Source organism: Lynx rufus, unplaced genomic scaffold, assembly GCF_022079265.1.
Source record: "Lynx rufus isolate CCGP_SWC_20201006 ecotype Redwood Valley unplaced genomic scaffold, mLynRuf1.p SCAF_13, whole genome shotgun sequence".
NCBI lineage: Eukaryota > Metazoa > Chordata > Mammalia > Carnivora > Felidae > Lynx > Lynx rufus.
The window spans coordinates 41,216,255-41,243,726 of NW_025814827.1; the positions used below are offsets into that span (position 1 = coordinate 41,216,255).

The following is a 27,472-nucleotide window of genomic DNA, read 5'->3' on the forward strand; positions in this document are numbered from 1 at the left end:
AAGCACCTAGGTTAGGCTATTAAGAACAAGTCCTGTTGGTTCTTATCTTGGAGTTGGCAGTCTTTTGTTTGTAAAAGATGTTGAAAGGATTAATTTAAAATAGTCAAAAGGTGTTCAGAGCCAAGTCTTTCAAATAAGAAAAGCAATTACATTGAATTGTTCGATGTGTAGCAGGATAATTTTTTGGAAGTATTAATTTGTTTTTTGCCATACATTTATTTCTTTAAAAATTCTTTTTATGTTTTTTTTTTATTTTTAATTTTTAAAAAATATTTATTTATTTTGAGAGAAAGATAGAAAGCGAGCAGGGGAGGGGCAGAGAGGGAGAGAGAGAATCCCAAGCAGGCTCCTCAGCTGTCAGCACAGAGCCTGACATGGGGCTTGAACTCACGAACCATGAGATCATGACCTGAGCCAAAACCAAGAGTCAGATGCTTAACTGACTGAGCCTTCCAGGAATGCCTTTGATTTTGTTTGTTTGTTTGTTTGTTTGGGGGGGGGGCAGAGAGGGAGGGAGAGAGAGAGAGAGAGAGGGAGAGAGAATCTTAAGCAGGCTCTCTGCTCAGTGTGGACCCAGATGTGGGGTTGGATCCCATGACTCTGGGATCATGACCTGAGCCCAAATCAAGAGTTGGATGCTCAGCTGACTGAGCCACCTAGGCATTCCACCATATATTTATTTCTGCTTCTCCAATTCAAGTGCTTAGCTAGGCCCTTGAGAAATTCCTTGTTTCAGATATTTTTGTAGGATATAAATACAAAATTTGATGTCAATAAGTCTTTTTTGATTTTGATAAGATATTACCTTCACTGAATATAATTTATGCCCTGAGTGGGTAAGAAAAAGAAAAGAATAGACAAACAAAGAGAGATAAAAGATACTACAGACTGGGAAGGAGATAAAAGTCAATGGGACTTGTGCTTGTTAGAAACCTGGGCCTGAGGCACAGGACCCCCAGCCTAAGACTTCAATGCTCTGAGTATGCACAGAAGAGGTGAAATGCTGGACAGGAAGGGATCACAATTCACTGGGGCAACTGACTTCTTGGCAGTCTGGATAGATGACTGACCCTCTCATGCTTCGGTGCCAAAAGATCCCACAATCTTGGCACAACTTGGAATTGGGAAGCCAAATAATGGATGGAAGTGCATATCTCCAGTAGCATGGCAGAATGGGGTTCAAAGTCAGATTTAAGATGATTAGAAGAAAATAAGGCAACACATTATTTCTTGTATCCCTGAATTTGTGAACCTAGAGTCATAACTGCTACAGATATTTTTGGTAAATATGATATAACCTGTAAAATAAGCAAATTTACTTTTCATCTCTAATGTTTTATAGGTCTGTGAGTACCCACATTTTCTGAACAAGGGAAAAGTATAAAATATTCTACATGGCCATTTGAAGGTCAGTTTTCTTTTGCCTCTATAGATTAAAAAAATTGAAATATAACTGACATAAGGCCTGTATACATTATTAATAGATAAAACTGTTTCATTACTTTTAATTATTTTGTTTTGTTACTTTGAATTATGACAGACTCTTGGGAAAAGCTAGAAATTAGGTTTGAGATCCTGTAGTATCTCCATGTAATGATATTTATTTCTTATAGATATGGATGAGACTGATAGATTATGAGGCAGTTAGCTTGGCCAAGATCATATTGGTATAATAATATTAGCAATAATAGTGTTGATGCTTATTATAATGACAAACTAATTGAAATGATAGAGACAAATTAAAAGGCTACTTAATAAAGTCAAAGAAATATAGTATTTTTGCATATGTTATTGTCATTTAACTATGCAATGAACACTTTTATAGAACTTAATATAGGTGCTATGCACTTTTTGAAGCACTTTCCAATATTAACTCAACTTAAGACATATTAACTCAATGTAAGACATATAAGAGTCTTTTTAGGTAGACATTAGTATCTTCTCTATTTTGTTTTTAATTTTTTAAAAGTTTTTAAAAAAATTTATATATTTGAGAGATATAGAGCATGAGTGGGGGGGGGGTGGGCAGAGAGAGAGAGAGGGAGACAGAATCCCAAGCAGCCTCTGCACTGTTAGCATGGAGCCTGACGCAGGACTTGAACTCACTAACTGTGAGATCATGACCTGAGCTGAAATCAAGAGTTGGACGCTTAAATGACTAAGCCACCTAGGCACCCCTCTTCTCTATTTTATTTTTTTTTTATTTTTTTTTTAATTTTTAATAATTTTAATAATTGTTGCAAAGATTATTTAACAAAAGCAATAAAAATATAGTTTGAATTATAAGGCTTCTTTCTTTACCTGCTTCAATCTTGAGTCAAGTTTCATCTCAAAGAGCAACCTAAAACTACAAATAACCCCTCCTGCCTCCAATGCCAGCACAGACTCTCTCTCCCACTTTTTTTCTCCATAATGTCTTTCTTTTTTTTTTTTTTTTATATGAAGTTTATTGACAAATTGGTTTCCATACAACACCCAGTGCTCATCCCAAAAGGTGCCCTCCTCAATACCCATCACCCACCCGCCCCTCCCTCCCACCCCCCATCAACCCTCAGTTTGTTCTCAGTTTTTAACAGTCTCTTATGCTTTGGCTCTCTCCCACTCTAACCTCTTTTTTTTTTTTTCCTTCCCCTCCCCCATGGGTTCCTGTTAAGTTTCTCAGGATCCACATAAGAGTGAAACCATATGGTATCTGTCTTTCTCTGTATGGCTTATTTCACTTAGCATCACACGCTCCAGTTCCATCCACGTTGCTACAAAAGGCCATATTTCATTTTTTCTCATTGCCACGTAGTATTCCATTGTGTATATAAACCACAATTTCTTTATCCATTCATCAGTTGATGGACATTTAGGCTCTTTCCATAATTTGGCTATTGTTGAGAGTGCTGCTATGAACATTGGGGTACAAGTGCCCCTATGACAAAGCAGGAAAGAACATCCAATGGAAAAAAGACAGTCTCTTTAACAAATGGTGCTGGGAGAACTGGACAGCAACATGCAGAAGGTTGAAACTAGACCACTTTCTCACACCATTTACAAAAATAAACTCAAAATGGATAAAGGACCTAAATGTGAGACAGGAAACCATCAGAACCTTAGAGGAGAAAGCAGGAAAAGACCTCTCTGACCTCAGCCGTAGCAATCTCTTACTCGACACATCCCCAAAGGCAAGGGAATTAAAAGCAAAAGTGAATTACTGGGACCTTATGAAGATAAAAAGCTTCTGCACAGCAAAGGAAACAACCAACAAAACTAAAAGGCAACCAACGGAATGGGAAAAGATATTTGCAAATGACATATCGGACAAAGGGCTAGTATCTAAAATCTATAAAGAGCTCACCAAACTCCACACACGAAAAACAAATAACCCAGTGAAGAAATGGGCAGAAAACATGAATAGACACTTCTCTAAAGAAGACATCCGGATGGCCAACAGGCACATGAAAAGATGTTCAGCGTCGCTCCTTATCAGGGAAATACAAATCAAAACCACACTCAGGTATCACCTCACGCCAGTCAGAGTGGCCAAAATGAACAAATCAGGAGACTATAGATGCTGGAGAGGATGTGGAGAAACGGGAACCCTCTTGCACTGTTGGTGGGAATGCAAATTGGTGCAGCCGCTCTGGAAAGCAGTGTGGAGGTTCCTCAGAAAATTAAAAATAGACCTACCCTATGACCCAGCAATAGCACTGCTGGGAATCTACCCTCTTCTCTATTTTAAAGATGAGGAAATTGAGGCATTGAGAGCTTAGGTAACTTGTTTAAGGTTATGCAACTTGTGATGGAGTCATGGTTTCCGTGCAGGCAGGCTAACTCTAGAGTCTGTGTTCTAAACCACTGTGCTACACTACCCCTCTCTAACAGGGTCTAATGAGCAGCTGAGAGCTTCTTTTTAGGAGAGAAATAAGAAGGCATGGGTGATCTGTGGCAATAGGAAGAAACAGCTCATTCATTTATTCATTTGTTCCTAGGCTTAATTGGTTATTTTCTCAAGCTCAATTGCTATTCCATATAGTTCATGAAATCCATTCAATTTTCTTACTTTCTAACCAATTGTCCCAATTTAGTACTTAGATGATGGCTCTGTTCATTAACTCTGCAGTCAATTTATGGCTTCATTGGTATTACTGAATGATTTTCCTTTGTCACATAAAGAACAAGAGTGATATTTCTGTCTATGGATTTACTGTGCAGTGAGCAAGATAGAGACCATCTTTACTCACAATAGAATCTGTATCTTTACTCACAAGAGAATCTCCTCAAAGATTGCATAGTAAACACCTGAAATGTTCTGTTACCTAATCAAGGCTAGCAAAATCACACCAACCATGTGCTATTTTGCTACGAACTGAAATTGCTTCCATTGACACAAGTATTCAACTTGCTATAAACTCTAGAACCTCCTAATTTTTCTATGGTTTGATACTTATTTCTGGTTGGTTGTTTATCTGTAGGTAAATGTAGAGTACAATGGACGTTCCTAAAGACATAGTTTTGCTTAAGTCTCAAGTTCCTAATTAAGTACTTGCTCTTTTTGAAGACTTCTTGAAACAAAGGAGAGGCTTGATGTACCATGGAGACCCATAGTCTCCTGGGACGCTCAAATCAGGAAAACAGGAGAGGACAGCTCTAGTCAGAGGCCGGGGGCAGCCGGAAAGGGGTAAACTAGGCACACAGAGGGTCTTGGGGCTATTCTCTACTAGACAGTTTATTTTTCTGTAAGTCTATATGAGGTTGACATGAACTGTTAGTGATTGTAAGGAGGTCTCCATCCAGTCTCTACCATTGTAAGCAAATGTGCTGCACATTGTCCCTTTCTTGATAGCCAGGGAAGTACCTACCTCATCTCAGACACAGAAGGTGTTTGTTCTCTGTGTACTTCATTCCCAAGTAAATAAAAACCTCGGATGATGACATGACATAATGTAGTCTCTGTAGAATATATTATTACTTATATCCAGAACTGTTAATTAACAACTTTACCTACCAGAATAGAAACTTTTGCAGCGATTAATGTCCAGGACAATTGTGACATTTGGTTGAATTTGGGATTTCTAAGGTCAACGTATATATTATGCATATCTTGGCTATCCCTTATATCATTTTTATTTTTATCTCCTTTTCAACTTTCTTAGGGTTCTTTTCCTTATAATTTCGCTCTTTCCCTGTCTCCTCTTTTCCCCATTTGTCTTATTTAAAAATACTTCATGTTTTGAAATTCTCCTTGAGTCAGGTCTCAGCTTAAATGAGTTTCCCAGGGAAACCTTCTAATGCCCAGATTAGATTAGCCCTATTCAAAGTATTCATAGCTCATACAATCAGTTTACTCATTAACTAATGGTGTGAATTGAATCATGTTTATTGTTTAATGTTTGTCCTCCTCTCTGCCATTAAAGTTGATGAGGGCAGGGACATATTTGCTTCTTTCATTGCTAAATCCCCAGGGCTGGCACTCAGTAGTAGGTGTCAATAGTTAATTGTTACCTTTCTGAAGATTAAAAAAAAAATCTCCTGCTTTTTTTTTCTATTTCATCAGATACCTCAAATATATTTATGTACAATACAGAATGTTAAACCTGAAAGAGACTGTCAATGGATATGTGAATATGTCATCTAATTTTCTACCCTTTCCCCTTAATTGAAACATGAGAGACCTAAGGCTCAGGTACATGAAATGACTTCCACATGGTTACATCAGATACAGGTGACAAAATTAGGACCCTCAGTCCAAATCTCCTTCCCTATATTACATTGATTCCCCTCCCGCATTCTCCTTTTTGTTAATCCAAGTATCTAATAAGTAAAGAGAAAATCCATCCAAGATAAAGGAAATGTTTCTCTTCTATTTAGTTCAGTCCAAATATCTTAAGTTTTCAAAGCATCATTTGGGGATGACTTAAAGATATTTTTTGGGGGGCCTGGGTGGCTCAGTCGGTTAAGTGTCCGACTTTGGCTCAGGTCATGATCTCATGGTTTGTGAGTTTGAGGTCCTGCATTTGAGGCCCTGCATCGACAGCACTTGAGCTTGCTTTGGTTTCTCTGTTTCCCTCTCTCTCTGCCCCTCCCCTGCGTTCTCTCTCTCTCTCTCAAAAATAAATAAAGAAGCATTTAAAAAATGAAAGTATTTTTGAAGTATAGGAAACAGCTAAGTGATAAAGTTTTTTTTTTTTTTTTTAATCATTTAACACTAGTGGGCCAGGTATACATAAAGACATCAACCTTGAAGGTGCACTTTTCCTGGGACTCACACTGTTATGATGGAAAGGAGGAAAAGCGAGGACAAGGATAGTTCCTGGCATGCTAGAATAATCTGATATGGCATTCATAATCCCATAGTTCTCTGAGGTGGATCTGGTTAGCAGGCAAATAGTCTTCTCTTCCCTTAACAATACATGAACCTTCCTAAGACAATACAACTTGCTTAGAGAAAAACCCTTCACCCAGAGAAGGAAGAAGGGATTTGAAAAAGCCATCTGGAGCAGGAAGAATTATGAGGGGTAGTAGGACCATAGGTATTTCAGAGAGGTTATTAGCCTTATAGCCAAGGGTGTTGCTATTAAAAAAGTTCTCATTCTCAGATGCAAATGAGTAGTTAGTGGAGAGTGCTTGTATGGGATTGTGATGTCTTAATAGGATATCACTTGCAAGAACCAGGGAGGCATCATTTTTTATTCAGTCCTAGTTTTTACATTAATAGACTGCTGCTTTGTATTCTTCTTTTTTTTTTTTTTTTAAAGTTTATTTATTTTTGAGACAGAGAGAGACAGAGCATGAACAGGGGAGGAGCAAAGAGAGAGGGAGACACAGAATCTGAAACAGTCTCCAGGCTCTGAGCTGTCAGCACAGAGCCTGACGCGGGGCTTGAGCTCACGGACCGTGAGATCCTGACCTGAGCCGAAGTCGGACGCTTAACCGACCGAGCCACCCAGGCGCCCCTGTATTCTTCTTTTTAAAAAAGAATGGGTTAAAAAAAAGAATGTGGTTTAGAAAATATATGGAGAATAAGTAGAGATGTGCAATGCAATAACAGAAAAGATGAAAACAGGTTTTAAAATGTTTTGTTTATTCAAATGGAAGAGTTGAAGCTAAAGAGTGAACAAGAGACATTTAAACAGAACTGATCCCTTGTTCTCAATGTATATATAACACAAGTGAGACAGTCAGTTTACATAAATGGAAAACCAATTACGTGGTATAAAAAGATTTGGTCTTGATATGATTTTAAAAGCACTAACTAGCTACTTGAATTTAATGTTTCAGGGACTGACTTTTCTGGAAGGAAAAGACTGGTTACATGACCATAGGCAGCCCTTGAAACGTGAAAGATTTAATCTCTTGTTTTGTTAATAACCATGGCTGGAATATATTTTGAGGGGGCTCTGTAGAACACAATTCTAAAACAAGAAAAAAAATCTGTTTATTATTTTAGCTTTTAAGAGCTCCTGTGTGTTTCAGGAAATAGAATCAATCATTTACTTAAAGAAAATAGTGAACAAAGAGGCTCTTCTCCTCCAAGTAACCTAAGAACACCCCAAAAGTCATTTAAGCTTTCTATATTTCTCCCATCCAAATACTAACCAGGCCTGACCCTGCTTAACTTCTGAGATCTGATGAGATCTGGCACATTCAGGATGGTGTGGCTATAGACAGCTTTCCATATTTCTTACAAAATCGTAGTTCTAGGTTGGACTGAATCAGTCAAGGCAGATTTGCTTTGCTTCTGTCTTGCTTATGCTTTGTAATCATTGTTTAGAGAATATCTCACCAAATCTTAGATGTTTAAAAAGCAGAGTGGAAGATTCTAATGACCTAAATTCTAAGACAAATTCCAACACTATTTAAAGGAATATAGGGGCACCTGGGTGGCTTAGTTGGTTAAGAGTCCAACTCTTGATTTTGGCTCAGGTCATGATCTTAGTTTGTGAGATTGAGCCCTGTGTCAGGCTCTGTGCCATCAGCCTGGAGCCTGCTTGGGATTCTGTCTCTCCCTTTCTCTCTGCCCCTCCCCTGCTCTCTCTCTCTCTCGAAATAAATAAGTAAACTTAAAAACATAAAGGAATACAATAAAATGCAATAATAAACAATAAAAAAATCAAAACAACTAGCATCCAAGCAAAAAATTCTCAGGCATAGGCAACGATGTGGATGGAACTAGAGAGTATTATGCTAAGTGAAATAAGTCAGTCAGAGAAAGACAAACACCATATGATCTCGCTCATGTGGAATTTAAGAAACAAAACAAATGATCGTAGGGGAGAAAAAAAAAAGACAAACCAAGAAAAAGACTCTTAACTATAGAGAATAAACTGATGGTTAATAGAGGGGAGGTGGGTGGGGGGATGGGTTAAATAGGTGATGGTGATTAAGGATTGTATTTGGTGTGGTGAGCACTGGATGTTGAATGGAAGTGTTGGATCGCTATATTGTACACTTGAAACTAACTGAAATTAAAATAAAAACTAACTAAATAAATAAAAAAAAGTAAAAATAATAAAGTAAGTATTAGGGGTTAGTGGTTAAAGGTTTGGGGTTAGGGTTAGGATTAGGGTTAGGGTTAGGATTAGGGTTAAAGTTAGGGATTAGGGTTACGGTTATGGTTAGGGTTGGGGTGTGTGACCCTATGTTTACTGCAGCACTATTTACAGTAGCCAAGATATGGATGAAACCCAAATGTCCATCAACAGATGAATGGATAAAGAAGATGTGTTATATATGGATAGATCTAAAAGGTATTATGCTAAGTGAAATAAGTCAGACAGAGAAAGACAAACACCATATAGTTTCACTTACATATGGAATCTAAAAAACAACACAAATGAACAAACAAGAAACAAAGAAACAAACAAAAGCCCAGACTCTTAAATATAGAGAACAAACTGGTTGTTGCCAGAGGAGTGGCAGGTGAGGGGGGTGGATGAAAAAGATAAAGGGCATTGAGAGGTAAAACTTCCATTTATGTAATAAATAAGTCACGGAGAAAAAAATTACAGCATAAGGTATAAAGTCAATAGCACACTAACAATGTTGTTTGGTGCCAGATGGTGACTACACTTATCTTGGTGAGCACTGAGTAAAGTGTAGAACTGTTGAATCAATATGTTGTACACCTGAAACTAATACAACATTGCATGTTAATTATATGTCAATGAAAAACGCTTATTTTTGTTTTTTTTTAAATTTTTTTTAACGTTTATTTATTTTTGAGACAGAGAGAGACAGAGCATGAACGGGGGAGGGTCAGAGAGAGAGAGGGAGACACAGAATCTGAAACAGGCCCTGGGCTCTGAGCTGTCAGCACAGAGCCCAATGCGGGGCTTGAACTCACGGACCGCGAGATCATGACCTGAGCCAAGTCGGCCGCCCAACGACTGAGCCACCCAGGCGCCCCGATTTTTGTTTTTCTTAACAAAAAAAAGGCACAATGGGAATCACAATCCCATTTGGCTATGGGCTTGTGGCCATATCTCCCCCCTTGTATTCACCTTCTGAGCTCTTAGACAAGAAACTGATCTGTGATTATTGGTAACGTCGTCTCTCATTAACCCACGGTGCCCACAGTTATTTCTAAGAATCCTCAGCTCTCTTCACAAACCACAGCCTACCATGCATAAATTGCTGTTTCCGGTTTCCTTATCTTTACCTGTGCTCCTTCCTCTGTCATTGCTTGAAGTGAAGCTATCACACAACTATTACCTTTTTGATAAAGCCTTTTCATACTTCCTGCTCATATCTTATTACTTATCTTCTATGTGGAGTTTTAAATACTATACTTATCCTCTATTTAAAATATCTCTTCACATTTCTCTCACTTCCAGACTATGAATTCTTCGAGGGAGATTCCATGTCTCCTCCTCCTCCTTCTCTTTCTTCTGCATAATTATCATCTATAACAGAACTTGGTATATGAGAAACTGAATTAGTGTTTTTAGCTGTTTTGAACTCCATGATATTTTCACCCTTTTCTCTCCCAGTCTGATCAATGGTCTTTGAACATGTAAAGAAAAATATTTTGTCATGAGCAATAATTAGACACTGCAAAAGCCACAAGTGAGACAGAAAATATAACTATATCTCATAAAAATCCTATACATATTTATTTGGCAGAGCAATGGGCATTTAGAGGCAAGAATATTTGTGAATTCCTTAGGTAGATGAATAGGTAGATTTAGGATGGTGTCAAGAACAAGGAGTCTTTAAGTTTTTGGTGGCTCTCTTTCTTGGATTGTCGTATTTTCTAAACCTCAGGATATATGCTTTTCTTTTTTCAACCCGTCCAAATGCATGTATCTAGAAAATAAATATCCGGTTGTGTGCTTGTGTCTGTCTTATATGTATGCATATAGGAGAACAGTAAAGATGATTTTCATTAAAAGGTAATTAAATATTTTTTCATGAATTTTAGGACTTCACCTAAGACCTGAGGTAAAACAAAAACAAAAACAAAAACCAACTAAAAACAACCTGATCAAACTTATTCATGAGGGAGCTCTTCCCCTAGGTGACTCATTAACTGTCTCCTTTTACATTGCTCTGGGAAAATCAGTCTTATTCTGAGACCATTCCCAGCACAGATTGAAAGCATATTGGTCTTCCCTGTGCTGTTTGGTACCATTTTTGACTACCTTCTGTATTGCTAATTAGCTATCTCTTTTCCACTCTGGGGGAATTTCAAATAGCTCCATATGCTAGATGTGATTTTTCTGATGCTGCTATTTCAGGTCTTCTAGAAAACAGGTGGGTGAGAAAGATGAGCAGAACAGATTCAATCAGATTGTTGTTGGCTGAGATATTTTCTGGTAACTAAATCAGAGTTTGAAATCTCCAGTGGTAACTAAATCAGAGTTTGAAATACCCGGTTGTGGTCCAGGAGAAGAGGACACCCAGAAGAGAAAGAGTTGAGAAGAGTAACTGAGTCAACAGGCAGGGTTTGAAAAATAGTCTGTAGGGAATCTATATTGGTCTTTAAACAGGGATAGAGAGGTATTCAGTGTCACGTATCCAAGGGTAAGAAACATGATGCAAAAGAGTCAGGCGCGATCCAGGAGGCACACAGGAGTGTAAATGACATTAGGATGTGCATGGAATATTTAGATTTAGCTCCCGAGTCAGATTAGTTTGGTAGCAGACATCCACTCCAGAGTTGGTACTAATGTCTGGTTTTGGTTGTAGAACACAACTTCTGAGTGGATCAAGCAAACAGAATTATTCAATTTAGTCAAGCATTTGCCAAAGAAGCAGGAATTGCATGTTTTCTCCTCCTACACTGACCATTTAATTAGTTACTACAAGAAATGACTGACAAGAAAAAAATCTGAAGTAATTGCTGGGGTCAAACATTCTATTTTTTTTTTTTTAATTTTTTTTCAACGTTTATTTATTTTTGGGACAGAGAGAGACAGAGCATGAACGGGGGAGGGGCAGAGAGAGAGGGAGACACAGAATCGGAAACAGGCTCCAGGCTCTGAGCCATCAGCCCAGAGCCCGACGCGGGGCTCGAACTCACGGACCGCGAGATCGTGACCTGGCTGAAGTCGGACGCTTAACCGACTGCGCCACCCAGGCGCCCCTCAAACATTCTATTTAATTTAAAAGGACCACGGTCTTCCTGAACGATTCATAAAACCTTGATATCTGGGTGTTTTGTATATCCATTTTTTTTCATTCAACAAAAATAATACTTCTTCAGCTTCTGTTATGTTTTCAACATTAACCAGAGTGCTGGGCTTACAGAGAAAAATACACAATTTCTTACCCCCATGAGCTGGACTCCATGGGAATAGAAGATAGAAAGTTACATTGCATTACTGTGCCTGGAGCAGGAAGAGCTGAGAGGTGGAGAGGTAAGTAAGGGAAGAATATTATTTAGGGAAATGTCTCATTAGAAAAGAAATGGGAATAAGGGGGAAAATTTAGTTTCAAATTAAAGATTGGCCATTCTCTATGGCAGATGAGGCCTTCTGTCAAATATTTTCTTTTTCTTTTCTTAATGTTTATTTTATTTTTTGAGACAGAGAGAGACAGAGCGGGGGAGGGGCAGAGAGAGAGGGAGACAGAGAATCTGGAGCAGACTCCAGGCTCTGAGCTGTGAGCACAGAACCCGACGTGGGGCCCGAACCCACAAACAGTGAGATCATGACCTGAGCTGAAGTCGGACGCTCAACCGACTGAGCCACCCAGGAGCCCCTCAAATATTTTTTGAGAGGAAAAACTCAGGTCCTTGTGTTTGTGAGATTAGCTTGTCTTTCTAAAGCTTTTTACTGGGTGTGTGGCTAGGGCTCCTTGGAATTTTAAATATGTAAACTACTTTTTCATTCTTTCCTGTATTTTTCCATCTAGTCTCAGAACTTGAGGGAAGCGTCATTCTTTGTCCTTTTCTCTCTCTCCTACATGATTCTTTTCATCGCTCTTTATTTCTTACTCCTTTGCTTCATTTTTGTTTTATCATTAAATCCTTTTTTTTCTCTCTATCCCTCACCATTGTTCAAGTTCTTCTCTTTGTATGCTTTCTAAATCATCTTCTAAGTTATCTTATTTTAAACAATTAAGTTGACATTGCAAAGGAATGAACTCAAATTAATTTAGCAAACACTGACTTCCTAGAACTGACAATTCTGCCCTCTGAAACTGCTAGGATGATGACAGAGATGAATAATGCAGAGGTCCTGCCCTCTAGGGCTTGGGAACACAGGAAGCGAGTCATGTGCAGTAACTATACTGCAGGGCAAAAGGTACTATGAGAAGTATGAAGTGCTAAGGGAAAGAGAGGGAATGAGGTTTCTTTTCCTGCTAGGATAGTGGGGAGGTTTCATGAAATGGGTGGCATTTAAACTGGGCTGTGAAAAACGAGCAACATTTCAAGACAGATGAGGCAGGGTGTTTTATTTGGAGGGGATAGTTTGAAGAAAAGGAGGAAAAGATAGTTTCAGACATGGTGAAGGGTCTGATTAGCCGAACACAGGGTGAGTTAGTGCTAGAGCCAAAACACAGAGGCCCTAGAATACCAGGGATGTTCTTTAGTCAATGGGAAGTCTCCAATTTGGAGTAGTAGAGAGGCATAGCTAGTGTTTCCGGAGTATTAATTTACTGTAGAATGGGCAGGGGTGGGCAGAGATTGGGGACTAGGAACACTTAGAATTTTGTAGGACCCTTGTATTTTTTCATCTTCGGCTGGTTAATCCTTACTACTGTATCATCTTGAAGCTCTGGTCTACTGGTTCATTCCCTATTTCTTATTTGGTTTTTCTGCCCTGCTTCCCTGGATCCCACTCCATCCCAACCAGATTCTAGGTAAATCATGGAAAATTTGGATTTTTTTCTTCTTCAAGTAATAAAACTGCAGGATGTTGGATGATTTTTTCCTTGGTTTGGGGCTTTTCTTTTATTTATTTGATGGTGATATGATCAAATGAAAAAAGGGACAGTAATAGGCAGAAATTATTTTATACATCTGTGTGAAAATCTAAAGTTCATGTAACTTATTGACAGTATAGCCACTAAAAGGCAGACCTTCTGATTCTAGTACAGTCCAAATTCACCTGTTTCTACTGTAGTGTTCTTTTCACTATAACAAAAAGACTTATTATAATTTTTCTTTGTATCTTTACAAATTCTTTTCCTTTTCCCTTCCTGACTCAGAACAATACATGGCCCTTTTATTTTGCAAGGCTAAGCCTCCTTATTTTTATTTTTTATTTCATCCATTTCTGCTACTCCAGAGACTATGGCCAATTACCTCTGGCGGTTAGGCACTTTGATATTCTTCCCCATTTGTTCCTATGAAACTCTCATTTGCTGTTTATTTAATCATTAAAAAGTCCTTTTATTTTGGGCTCTCTCCATGTATCCTTCTCCTTTGTTAATTTTTAAATTGTATACTCTCAATAGACTAACTGTATTAACAACCTGATTTTACCTTAATCCTGGGCAATCTGAGTTCCTCCTTCTAATATTCATTCATTCCATAATTATTTATTGAGCATAACTGATGTGTTACTTTCTAGGCACTGGAAATACATTAGTGAAGAATTCCTAGAAGGGTCTTCCCTCAAATACCAATTTTCTTATTTTTGATCCCAGAAACACTGAATTAATTCCTATTCTTGATTCCATTGCAACACTATCCACCTTCTGGAATAATCTCATTTCTTGACTTCTAGAGCCTTGAGCCCTCTGGTTTTCTGGAAATTTTCTTTCTCTGTTTTTGGTTCTTTTTTCCAGACTTTAAATCTTAGGCTTTTCTCATATCGTATTTGACCCTTCCTCTAGATACATATATATCTTGTGGCTTCAATGATCATATTCATGCAGATGATTTCTAAGTCACCTCCCTAGCCTTGGCTTCTTTAAAAAAACACTACTTTACATATATAACATTTCTCAACTTAAATCCCCCAAATGGTTCCTTCTCCATCATGGAGTATTTCATCCTCCATAGCCTGGCTTTCCATGACCTCTGCAATCTGTTTTCCATGTATCTTTACTTTTTATCTCTTATGTTTCTCCTACACAGCTTGCATTGAAGCCAAAAAAGTCATTGCTTTCTCCCCAAAACTGCTTGCTTACTCTCACTTCTGTACCTTTCCATATGCTGTTTCCTCTCTGGAATATCCCTACCCATCTCTTTTGGTTATTTTTTAAAAAGTGTGAAATATTCTACATGCAAAAGAGTATATAAACATATGTATACTAAAAATAATAAGGTAAACTCCCGTGCACTTATCACTCAGGTTAAAAGATAGTTTTTTAAGTACCTTATAAAGCTCCTGTGTTTCTCTATCTTTGTTCCCCTACAGTTAACCTCCAGCTGATTTTTGTGTTAAGAATCCCTTGCTTTTTCTTCTCTTTTTTTTTTTTTTTACCATTTATGTATGCAAATTAGGCAAAAGCAAAAAAAGATCCACATTGTTTAAAAATGAATACTACTGGATACTTAAACCTGGATGTCCGCCTTTCACTTCACACTTGGCATGTCTAGACTAGAATCCATCATCTCCTGCCCTCCCTGCCACCTGGGTTTCCCTTTAGGGAGGGACTTGCTGCCCAGCTGTGGGGAGTGCCATCAGCAGGCGGCCCTGAGGTCGCACCAGAGCAGCCCACATGTGGTGGATGACTGAGTGAAGGGAGGTACAAGTCCTCAGCTATTTTCACCCCACATGGGGCAATCTGAGCTCACTCCAGAGCTCTTTGTGGTGGGGATTTGTTGGGTCTGCATCATAGTTAGATTTCATTCTTTGCCCAATCCTGCCTTCTCTGACTTCCCTTTAAAGGTGTTAACCACCCATGAGCAACTTGTACCCTAAACTCCACCTCAGCGCTTGCTTTTGGGAACCCAGACTGCTTTACTGCCCTCCTCCCCCTTTTCCTCTTTATAGCAAACTATTTTTATCTATTTTGTATCTAAATCCATGGGTGACGTTGTCCTAAAGAATTTTTTTTCTCATACTGCCCTGGTCAAATTTTAGTATCGACATTATATTAGTGTCATAAAATAAGGTAGGGAAGAAAGTTTTCTCACTTTCTATGCAATGTCAGTAGAAATACAGTTATTGGTTCCTTGAAGTTTTGGTAGATTTTGCCATTAAAACCAGTGTTATATTTCTGGGAAGATTTTTAAAATTGGATTTAAATTCCTTAATCTCTTTAATGCAGTTGTAGGATTATTTATGTTTCTGATTTTATCATTTGTTCCCACAGAAAACAGCACAGTCAAGTAGAATAATAGAGGGAAGATGAACAATGAACAGACTATTTAGAAAGGTGAGGATAAGAGACTCTTAAACACTGAGAACAAACTGAGGGTTGATGGGGGGTGGGAGGGAGGGGAGGGTGGGTGAGGGGTATTAAGGGCACCTGTTGGGATGAGCACTGGGTGTTGTATGGAAACCAATTTGACAATAAATTTCATATTAAAAAAAATTAAAAAAAATCCTATTAAAGAAAAAAAAAAAGAAAGAAAGATGAGGATAGGATTAAAGGAGACCAGTAAGGAGCTGGTGAAGCATCCCAGTTGCTGGGATCTGTAAAGGAAATTATGCTTGTGGGAGAGAGCTGGCCCCATTAAAAAGAAAGGCAGACATTGCAAGCACAAGGTTTGGAGGGGATGTTCAGGAGATTGATATCCTTATCTTTCACTCACTCTTCCTGGCCTCTTGTTTCTTGTTAGTGCCTCTAATTGACCAAAACTAGCCATTAGTGAGAGCAAGGGAGCCCAGTTTATGCAGTCCTTAAAGATCCTTCCCAGAGGTACAGAGCAGGGTGGATGGAGAAGAGGGACAATGAATCTAGAATGTCCAGCATAGTGAATTTTGGTAAGTTATGTTTTACTAGATATTTGCTGATATGATTAAAATTTTGGAATATGTTGGCCTAAAGTTGTTTATTATAGGCTCTTATTGGGCTTTTAATGTCTGTAACATCTCTACTTAGAGTCCTCTTTTGTTCTTGATATCAGTCCTATGTGCCATCTCTTTTTTCCTCAATTACTTTCAGCAGAGGCTTATCAATTTTACTTGTCTTATTAAAGAATAGCCTTTTTTTTGTAGATTTTGTAGATTTTTTGTTTTCTATTTCATTAATTTATACTATATGATTTCCTTTCTTATTCTTTTTGTATGGTGGTTGTATTATCTAGTTTTTAAAGATGGATACTTAGCTCATTAAATTTTAAATTAATTTCAAACCTTTTTTCTTTATCTAACATTAGCAGTTAGACTATGTATTTCCCTCTAAATACTGCTTTAGCTGTATCTTACAGGATTTGGTATAAAATATTTTATAACTCAGTTTAAAACATTTTCTAATTTCCATTGTGATTTCATCTTTGACCCAAGAGTTATTTAAAAATGCATTACCTAATTTCCAAACATATGAAGATTTTCTAGCTGTATTTTGGTTACTGATTCCACCTTCATTGCTTTGGGCTAGAATATTATTTTCATGGTAGCAATCTTGAATTTGTTAAGATTTGCTTTATAATATAGCATTTGGTAAAATTTTGTAATATTCTATAAATGCTTGAGTATTCTGCATATATCAGGGACAGGGATCTATATAATTCAATTAGATTAATCATGTTTTTAAACCTTCATATGCTGTCCAACATTTTGTCAGTTTGCCCTATTATTCACTGAAAGAAGTGTATTTCATTCTCCCACTATTGCCACAAATATACAGAATTTCTCTATTTTCGTGCTCGCTTCGGCAGCACATATACTAAAATTGGAACAGAATTTCTCTATTTCCTTCTGTAGTTCTGCAAGTTTTGTTTTTCTTCATATGTTTTTGGGCATTTTGAAAGTCCTATGGGCTAGTAGAAGCAACAGTTTATCGGCATATAATACTTAGCACCTTCATTTTCCTTTCACCAAAACTCTATTTAAAGTCTTTTACAGTTCTCTCTTGAAGTGGCTTACTGACATAAGAAGAGAGCCCATGGTGAAATTTTAAATGGAGTCAGTAATAATAAGGGAAATTGGTGGGAGATGGAGTGAGATTAGGACCAATGGATTTAGAGCCTTTTTCATATCTGCTTAGGTGTCACTGTGATCATGATTTGACCAAATGATTAGAGGTGACAGATAATTTTCAAAATTTGTACATTCTTTTAAGTAGGCAACGTGATGGCTTTGTATTGTGTCAGCTTGGCTAGATTGAGCTACGTCCTCTAGAATTCCTTTTTCTGTATGTTTGCAACTACAATAGGTTATAAGAGAAATTCTTTTGCAATATTTTGAGGTCAAAGTGAAACAGCAGCCATATTTGCCACTCGCACACATTGTCATTTCTTTGCTGGCTTATCTCATTGGTATGAGGCAGGGGCCAGGACTGCAACTGCCACTTGGGATCCTTCTTCGGCTTCTCTGACTTGTGGGCCAGCTGTGTGTTCAGCTCTGTGGTGAAGGCCTTGGTTTCTCAATACATCCACACCATTGAGGTTAGCGGCAAAGAACATTGACACTCATTTTCGTCTGACCTTGGGAACTTTAGCTCTTGCTTGTGGGTTCCAGTTTATTTTTGTTTTACTCCATTTTACACCCATCTTTTCTTCCTGGCTGCGTGTCCTGTGGACTTCAAGCTACAGCATCAGATGCAAAGACAACAGACTTCCAGAGATTGCCGATTCACCTTTCATGATTATGTAAGGTCAAATCACTAACAAATCCCTTAGTATTTTATCTCCTAGTGGTTCTGCTTGTCTAATGGAACCTTGACTGATATGGCCAATAATCCCAATTTCTTATTTTTTCCTGTTCTTTCAGGCAAATTTGGAGCCCAAAGTGACTGAAACCATGGGGGGAGTAAATAATTCGGTGGTGTCTGAGATTGTGTTGGTGGGACTCACCAATTCTTTGAAGATGCAGCTTGTCTTATTTCTAGTTTTCTCTGTGTTCTATGTCACAGGTATTTTAGGAAACCTCCTCATTGTGCTCACAGTGATCTCTGACTCCCATTTACACTCCCCTATGTACTTCCTGCTGGCCAACCTCTCTTTTATTGACATGTGGGTTTCCTCCATTGCAGCTCCCAAGATGATTTCTGATCTTTTCAAGGAGAGAAAAGTAATCTCTTTCCAAGGCTGCATTGCTCAGATGTTCTTCATTCATGTTATTGGAGGAACTGAGATGGTCCTGCTCATTGCCATGGCCCTTGACCGTTATGTTGCTATATGCAGGCCTCTTCACTACCTAACCATCATGAACTTCAGAACTTGTATTTTACTCTTGGTGGTGGCCTGGACCATTGGGATCATCCACTCACTGATCCAACTTGTGTTTGTTGTAAACCTGCCACTCTGTGGCCCCAACAAACTGGACAGCTTTTACTGTGATCTTCCTCGATTTATTAGGCTTGCCTGTACAGACACTTACAGATTGGAGCTCATGGTCACTGCCAATAGTGGTTTCATCTCTCTGGGGACTTTTTTCATTTTGGTTATTTCCTATATCTTCACCTTGGTCATTGTTTGGCAACGTTCTTCAGGTGGCTTGTCCAAGGCCCTCTCTACTCTGTCAGCTCACATCACAGTGGTAGTCTTGTTTTTTGGTCCATGTATTTTTGTGTACTCATGGCCATTTCCCACAGTGCCAGTGGATAAGTTCCTTGCCATTTTTGATGTAATTATTACCCCATTTCTGAACCCTGCCATCTATACTTTTAGGAGTAAAGAGGTGAAAGTGGCAATGAGGAGAATATTCAGTCAGGTGTCGAGTTTCAGGAAGATGTTTTAAGTAATTTTGATATCAAGAAAGACAAGCATCTCTAACATTCCCTGACTGTACTACAGACATGAATCTGATGAAACACAGCACCATGGATATTCTACTTACTAGTTTAATTAATTTCAGAATTTCTTAATGTATTTTCTGCTCACAACCAAGGAGGATATGATGTGCTTTCTTATGCAATGTGATGGAATAAAAGTATTAATATATGACTATTTCCACATTTTCTTGTCCCTCCTTTATAAAAGAGATTTTGTACTGGCCTCTTATATCTCTTTTCCAGCTTTGTGTGCTGAGCAGAATCTTCCCTTATCATATTGAGTTTTGGGGTTTGTAATGCAGAATCTGAAGAAAAGTGCTTTGGAAATTTGACAAAATTGAAATTATTAGGGATAACGTTTTTCTTTTTTTTTTCTTTTGAGGTCCTATAGTGATATGTGTGGGAGTAGCTGTAGTGTGTGAAACAAATAGATAAAAGACAAAAAGAGGATTTTATTTTTTTATTTTTATTTTATTTATTTATTTTTTTATATATGAAATTTATTGACAAATTGGTTTCCATACAACACCCAGTGCTCATCCCAAAAGGTGCCCTCCTCAATACCCATCACCCACCCTCCCCTCCCTCCCACCCCCCATCAACCCTCAGTTTGTTCTCAGTTTTTAACAGTCTCTTATGCTTTGGCTCTCTCCCACTCTAACGTCTTTTTTTTTTAATTATGGAAAGAGCCTAAATGTCCATCAACTGATGAATGGATAAAGAAATTGTGGTTTATATACACAATGGAATACTACGTGGCAATGAGAAAAAATGAAATATGGCCTTTTGTAGCAACGTGGATGGAACTGGAGAGTGTAATGCTAAGTGAAATAAGCCATACAGAGAAAGACAGATACCATATGGTTTCACTCTTATGTGGATCCTGAGAAACTCAACAGGAACCCATGGGGGAGGGGAAGGAAAAAAAAAAAGAGGATTTTAAAGAGATACTGTTGTCTATCTCTTACCTTTTTTTAATTTAATTTTTTTTTTACTTTTTAAAATACCTCCTTTTTCAGAGAAAGAAGACCATTTAAGTTTTTAAAAATGTTTATTTATTTTTGAGAGAGAGAGAGAGAGAGAGAGAACATGAGCAGGGGAGGGAGAGAGAGACACACACAGAATCCAAAGTAGGCTCCAGGCTCTGAGCTCTCAGTGGGGCTTGAACCCATGAACTGTGAGATCATGACCCAAGCCGAAGTGAAACACCTAAGCAACTGAGCCACCCAGGTGCCCCTCTTATCTTTTTTTTTTTTTTAATATTTATGTATTTATTTTGAGAAAGAGAGAGAGAGCATGTACGAATGGGAGAGGGGGAGAGAAAGGGAGAGAGCACTGTCAGTGCGGAGCCAATGTGGGACTTGAACTCGAGATCATGACCTGAGCTGAAAATCGAGAGTCTGATGCTTAACCCACTGAGCCACCCAGGTGCCCCTATCTCTTACCTTTCAAAATATACTGCCCTTCATTAAATGAAAACAAAGAGCTAAAGCTATTTTGAATTATTTTTGTGTTTTTTAGAAATCTTATCAGCCTGAAATTGGATCACTAGATTATGGCTTCTTAGGCTTTTCAACCAGTGCACGTGGCAACTATGAACTAAGCCTTATAATTACTTCAGTTCTTTCAAAAACTGTGTTCCTGTATGTTAGGAGATTTAAATGATGGGGGCCAGATAATGGACAAAGACAATGACCTATTTAATAATTCTGTCCTGAGTAGCGCTAATTCTTGCCCTAATTATACTGAAATCATCAGTGATTCCTCAGAGTTAGGTAAACTCTTTTCTTTTTCAGTGACATGGTTACAAGCACACACTCTTGAGCCAGACTGCCTGACTTCAAAACTTAGCTTTGCTTTTTACTAATATACAAATTGCTTTAGCTCTTTATGTCTAAATTCTGTCATCTGTAAAATAGAGGTTAAGTTGAACCCTCTGAGATTTCTGATCTTTTTTTTGACCTACCAAAATGGCAGATCCTTATGGCTAAAGGTATCTTCCTCATAAGTTATAAAGATTGAACAAATTAATATTTGTAAAGTGCTTTAAACAATTCTTGGTCTATAATGTTATATATGTGCCTATTCAATAAAAGGAATTAAAACATTAAAACCACTTCTCAGTTTTGATGACCTTCTTTCATGCTGTCCAGAAATTATTTCCTTTCCTCCATTCATCAGACTTTGGTCAAGAAGGTACTCTTTTCCTGGGCTGTCTGGCTGGCTCAGTCGTGGAGCATGCAACTGTTGGTCTTGGGGTTGTAAGCTCGAGCCCCATTCTAGGTGTAGAGATTACTTAAAAAAAAAAAAAAAGAATGTACTCTTTTCCTAACAAGGCTCTTTTAAATGATAAAATTCCTTGATACTTCAACATGCCACAATTCAATTTACTTTGTACACTTCCTTTTAGATTCAAATTGCCTTCTTAAGAGCTATGCAATAGTTCTATGAAGCTTGTTTTGGTTATCTGTGGTGCTTTTTAATGTGCCAGAAGAAGTTACCAAGCTGACTAGGTTATGAAAAAATTACATGAATAGAAATGTAATTAATCAAAAAAGGTATTGAATACTTACTATGTTCGAAATCCCATGCTAGGAACTGTAGAAAATTGTGTTAGGAGTATGCAACTTAATGGTAGAGAGGGATGATCCATCTCTGAGGCAAAAAATTATGGTGAGAAAGTAAGTGGTGTGGTAGGGTGGGCAGACTCAACAAAAGGGTTTGAGTAGAGGGAATTCGTGAATTTGTGAATGTTATGGATGGGGCTAGATCCCATGTTGACTAGTCTTCTGAGGTAAGTGCATGCCCTGGGAAGAAGAGAAGCTCATGGAAAGCTCTGGACACTTTGGGCAGGTTGACACCACAGCATGATGGGGGATGGATACCTACTCCACCTCACTGCCTAACCAGGATTGGTAAAACCTGACAAGATTTGGTTTTGCCAACTTCATTGATCCGTTTTTGCTCTTCTTAGCCATTTTGGACTTTCTGTTGTTTGAATACACCAAGGTCATGGTCTGAGATGTGTACACTGGCCTTTTCTTCCACTTGCAGAGAGCTTTGCTTGGGTATAGGCAGGGCTGGCTCCTTCTCATCATTCAAGTTTCAGCCTGAGTGTCAACCCCAAGAGAAGACTTCCTATCTAAAGTTCCCTCTTGCCTTTCTACTCTGGTCATTCTCTATTAAATGCGTTGTTGAACATCTCCATTTGAATGATTGCTTTCTATTGTTTTATTAATTATTTTTTGTTTCTTAAAAAATTTTTTTTGGGAGACAGTGCATGCACACAAGTGGGGGAGGGGTAGAGGGAGAAAGAATCTTGAGCTCAGGGCCCAGCGCTGAGCCCTACGTAGAGCTTGATGAGGGGCTGCATCTCACGACTGTGAAATCATAACCTGAGTCAAAATCAAGAGTTGGACACTTAATTGATTGAGCCACTCAGGTGCCCCAATTATTATTTGTTTCTGTCCACAGGGAAGGAAGGTCCATAAAACAGAAAACATGGTGTTTTGATCTTTGTACCTGGACGGATTCCTGGCCTACAGTGGGAAGTAAATAATTATTTGTTTCTGTCCAAAGAGCAAATGGTAAATAAAAGCTGAGAGAAAGAGAAACAACTGTTTCTTTCTAAATTGCAAGGAATGGAAAGAAATGAGAGAAATCTAGTAGATTTAGCACAAATGTTAAACTTATTCAGGATAATAAACTTGTGGAATCTAAAGTACATTTGTAGCTTACATTACGTAAGCGTAAGGAAGAAAAGAAAAAAAATCACCAAAAATCATTTCACTCAAATATAACTGTCAAAATTCTGCTATATTTTTTTTAGGATTTTCCTTTATGCATGTGAAAAATTATACAAAATAGGATCACATTGTTCTATAATCCATTTAACAATACCAATATGATGTATAATTTTTTTCACGCTGATAAATCTACTTCTAGCATGTAGTTCTTGGTGACTATATGATAATCTATTGTATCAATAGATCAATAGATCTAACAATAGATCAATAGCCATATTGTTTTAGTCTTGGTTACTATATGATAATCTATTGTATCAATAGATCAATAGATCTAACACTATATCAATAGCCATATTGTTTTAGTCAGTACTTCATTGCTGACGTTTAAGTCATTTCCAACTTTTAGCTTTCAACAACTCTGCTATGAAAGATGATGTACCTTTTTATCTACACACACAGCTTGGATTACGTCTCCATAATAACTTAATAGAAATGAAATTGCTGGGCCAAAATGTATTTGTAAGTCTTGATTAAATATGGCAAAAGCGCCCTATAAAATGATTAGGTTGATTTAAAATTCCATCAGCAGCAGAGGGGTGCCTGGGTGGCTCAGTTGGTTAAGCGTCCGACTTGGGCTCAGGTTGTGATCTCAAGGTTTGTGTTTGAACCCCACATTGGGCTCTGTGCTGACAGCTCAGAGCCTGGAGCCTGCTTGGGAATCTGTGTCTCCCTTTCTCTCTGCCCCTCCTCTGCTTGCACTCTCTCTCTCTCTAAAATAAATAAACATTAAAAAATAAATAAATAAAGTTCTGTCAGCAACAGTGAATTAGAGCACGAGTTGCTCCTATCTTTGCAAACAGTGAATATATAACTAATTTGAATAATTGAAAATCTGAAAGAAAAAATATATTATCTACTAATCTAATTTTTTTCTATTTTTTGTTATAAAATACTGCATATTTATAAAATATGTAACATATATTTGAGTTAAAAAGCACAATAAAATAAATACCTGTGAGCCTATCATTGCACCTATTCTCCCAACCCCTATTCCTTTATCTTGTTTTTCATCCAGAAACAATCACTATTTCTTTTTTGTTTATATTTCTTTTGCTTTTTTTGAAAAATAATTTTATTAAAGAAGCATAAATTCACAATGTTGTTTAATTTTGCTCAATTTAAAAGTTTCTATACATTCTTCTTTAAAAATATATATAACTTATTAGAACTCACTCAAGAAAAAAATATGAATATACATGTATATATATATATTTTTTAAATGTTTATTTATTTTTGAGAGAGAGAGAAAGAGTGTGAGCAGGGGAGGGGTAGAGAGAGAAGGAGACACAGAATCTGAAGCAGGCTCCAGGCTCTGAGCTGTCAGCACAGAGCCTGATGCGGGGCTTGAACCCATGAACCACGGGGTCATGACCTGAGCCGAAGTCAGACGCTTAACTGACTGAGCCACCGAGATATCCCAAAGTATGAGTATATTTTTTAAAGAATTTGTCTATTTCATCTTTACAGTTTTAAAATTCATTGGCATAAAGTTTTTTTATAGTAGTTTCATTATTTTTTTATGTTTATTTTTTGTTTATTTATTTTTGAAAGACACAGAGCGAGCACAAGTGGGGGAGGGGCAGAGAGAGAGAGAGGGACGGAGGATCTGAATCAGGCTCTGTGCAGACAACAGAGAGCCTTATGTGGGGCTTGAACTCACAAATTATGAGATCATGACCTAAGCTGAAGTCAGATGCTCAACCAACTGAGCCACCCAGGCGCCCCTAAGCATTTTCATTACTTAAAAAAAAAATGATAGGGGCACCTGGGTGACTCAGTTCATTGAGCATCTGACTTCAGCTCAGGTCACCATCTGTGGTTTGTGAGTTTGAGCCCCACGTCGGGCTCTGTGCTGACAGCTCAGAGCCTGAAGCCTGCTTTGGAATCTGTTTCCCTCTCTTTCTGCTCCTCCCCCACTCATGCTCTGTCTCTCTCTCTCTCTCTCTCTCTCTAGCTCTCTCTCAAAAATAAACATTAAAAAATTTTTTTTAAAGCAACGGATTTAAAAATGATATATCTGTATCATGTCGATATATTCTACTTGATTTTCTCTATCTGTCTCTGTCTCTGTCTCTCCCTCTGTTCCTCTCTCTGTGTATTAAGTGTATTATTGAGGTATAATTGATATACAAAGAAGTGCACATATTTAATGTGTACAATTTTATCAGTTTGGATATATCCAAATACCCATGATACCATCACTACAATTAAAGTAATAGACATTTGGGGCGCCTGGGTGGCTCAGTCGGTTAAGTGTCTGACTTCAGCTCAGGTCACCATCTCACGGTTCTTGAGTTCGAGCCCCGTGTCAGGCTCTGGGCTGATGGCTCAGAGCCTGGAGCCTGCTTCCGATTCTGTGTCTCCCTCTCTCTCTGCCCCTTCCCCTTTCATGCTCTGTCTCTCTCTGTCCCCAAAATAAATAAACGTTTAAAAAATTTTTTTAAAGTAACAGACATTTAATATCTTCCAAAGTTTCCTTGTGTCCCTTAGTTTTCCTTTTTTTGATGGTAAGACACTTAAGATATCTATCCTTTTAACACATTTTGAAACGTACAATACCATATTGTTAACTTTAGGCACTATGTGGCACAATAGATGTCTAGAACTTATTCATCTAATATAACTGAAATTTTATAACCAATGGAAAACATCTCTATTTCCTAGCTCCTGGCAATCACCATTGTATTCTCTGCTTCTCTGAGTTTAACTATTTCATTTTGTTTTATTTTATCTTTAATTAATTAAATTAAATTAATTCACTTTTAACATTTATTAATGTTTGAGAGAAAGAGAGAGAGTGGGGGAAGGACAAAGAGAGAGGGGGACAGGTGATTTGAAGCAGGCTCTGATCTGACATCAGAGAGCCTGATTTGGGGCTCAAACTCATGAACCTTGAGATCACGATCTGAGCCAAAGTCAGACGCTTATCTGACTGAGCCACCCAGGCACCCCAAGTTTGACTATTTTAGACACTTCATATAAGTGGAATCCTGTAGTATTTGTCCTGTGAATGGCTATTTCATTAGCATAATGTCCTCCAGTATCATTCATGTTGTCAAAATGGCAAGATTTCCTTCCTTTTCAAGGCTGAATAATATTCCATTGAATATGAATATCAGATTTTCTTTACCCACTTATCTTTTGGTGGATACTTGTTTCCATATCTTGGCTATTGTGAACAATGCTGCAATAAATGTGGGACTACAGATACTCTTTGAGATACTGATATGGTAATTCTATTCTTTATTTTTTGAGTAAACACTATACTGCTCTGTATACTGAATGCACCAATTTACATTCCTACCAATTGTGCTTAAGGGTTGCAATTTCTCCACACCTCACCAACACTTGTTATCTTTTTTCTTCTTTTGATAATAGCCATCTTAATAGGTGTGAAGTGATACCTCATTGTAGTTTTGATTTGCGTTTCCCTAGTAGTTAATGATATTGAACATATTTTCATGTGCCTGTTGGCAATTTATGTGATCTTGGGAAAGAAGAAGGAGTTGGAGGCATCACACTTCCTATTTCAAATGATACTACAAAGCTACAATAATAAAACAGTATGGTACTGGCAACTGGCATAAAGACAGGCATACAGACCAAGGGAACAGACTATAGAGCCAAGATATAAAACCATGTGTGTATATGGTCAACTGATCTTTGATTAAGAATGGCAAGATTACACAATGGGGGAATGGATAGTCTCTTTAACAAATGGTGTCGGGAAAACTGAATATCTATATGCAAAATGTGAAAATTAATGGAGGGAAACCTCACTAAAATGGAGTGGGAAGGCCACTAGGTGGAGCTCTCATATCCTACCACTTTTTGCCAATTGCAAATATAACAGGAAGAGAAGGATCTTGCATTAGATAGTACTTTACTATCCCAGTAGAAGGAGGGAACGTTTCTTCTTCCCCTGCCAATAGCCCAGCAAATAAGGTACTGTCACAAGTCAGCCAATGAGAAACCACTATGCTTTGAACTCCCAGTTTACGCTTTTGTTTATAACAGCCATTCCCAACTCCCTCCTTTCCTATGAAAAAAAGTATTTCTCTCCTTGTACTGGTGACTTGTCTATGGTTTTGCTATAGCTTGCTTGTCTCTGATTGTAAGTCTCTGCTATTCCTAAATAAACCCATCTTTTTGCTGGTAAAATAACTGGCAGTTTTAGTATTAAGGTTAACAATAACAAAAATGGATTCCTAACTTACACCATACACAAATATCAACTCACAATGGTTAAAAGCTTAAATGTAAATCTGAAACTATAAACTTCTAGGAGAAGACATAGGGGAAAAAATTCTTGACATTGTTTTTGGCAATGATTTCTTGGGTATAAAATCAACAGCACACAGATAACAAAAACAGAAATAAACAGGTGGGACTATCTCAAA

General features: G+C 37.8%; 1 protein-coding gene across 1 annotated transcript; it reads left to right on the forward strand.

Moving 5' to 3' along the window:
• Positions 1-18,293: 18,293 nt before the first annotated feature.
• LOC124508112 (olfactory receptor 4F15-like) lies at positions 18,294-19,232 on the forward strand. Its single transcript, XM_047074526.1, has one exon. The coding sequence runs from the start codon at positions 18,294-18,296 to the stop codon at positions 19,230-19,232; it is 939 nt and encodes a 312-aa protein (XP_046930482.1).
• Positions 19,233-27,472: the final 8,240 nt, after the last annotated feature.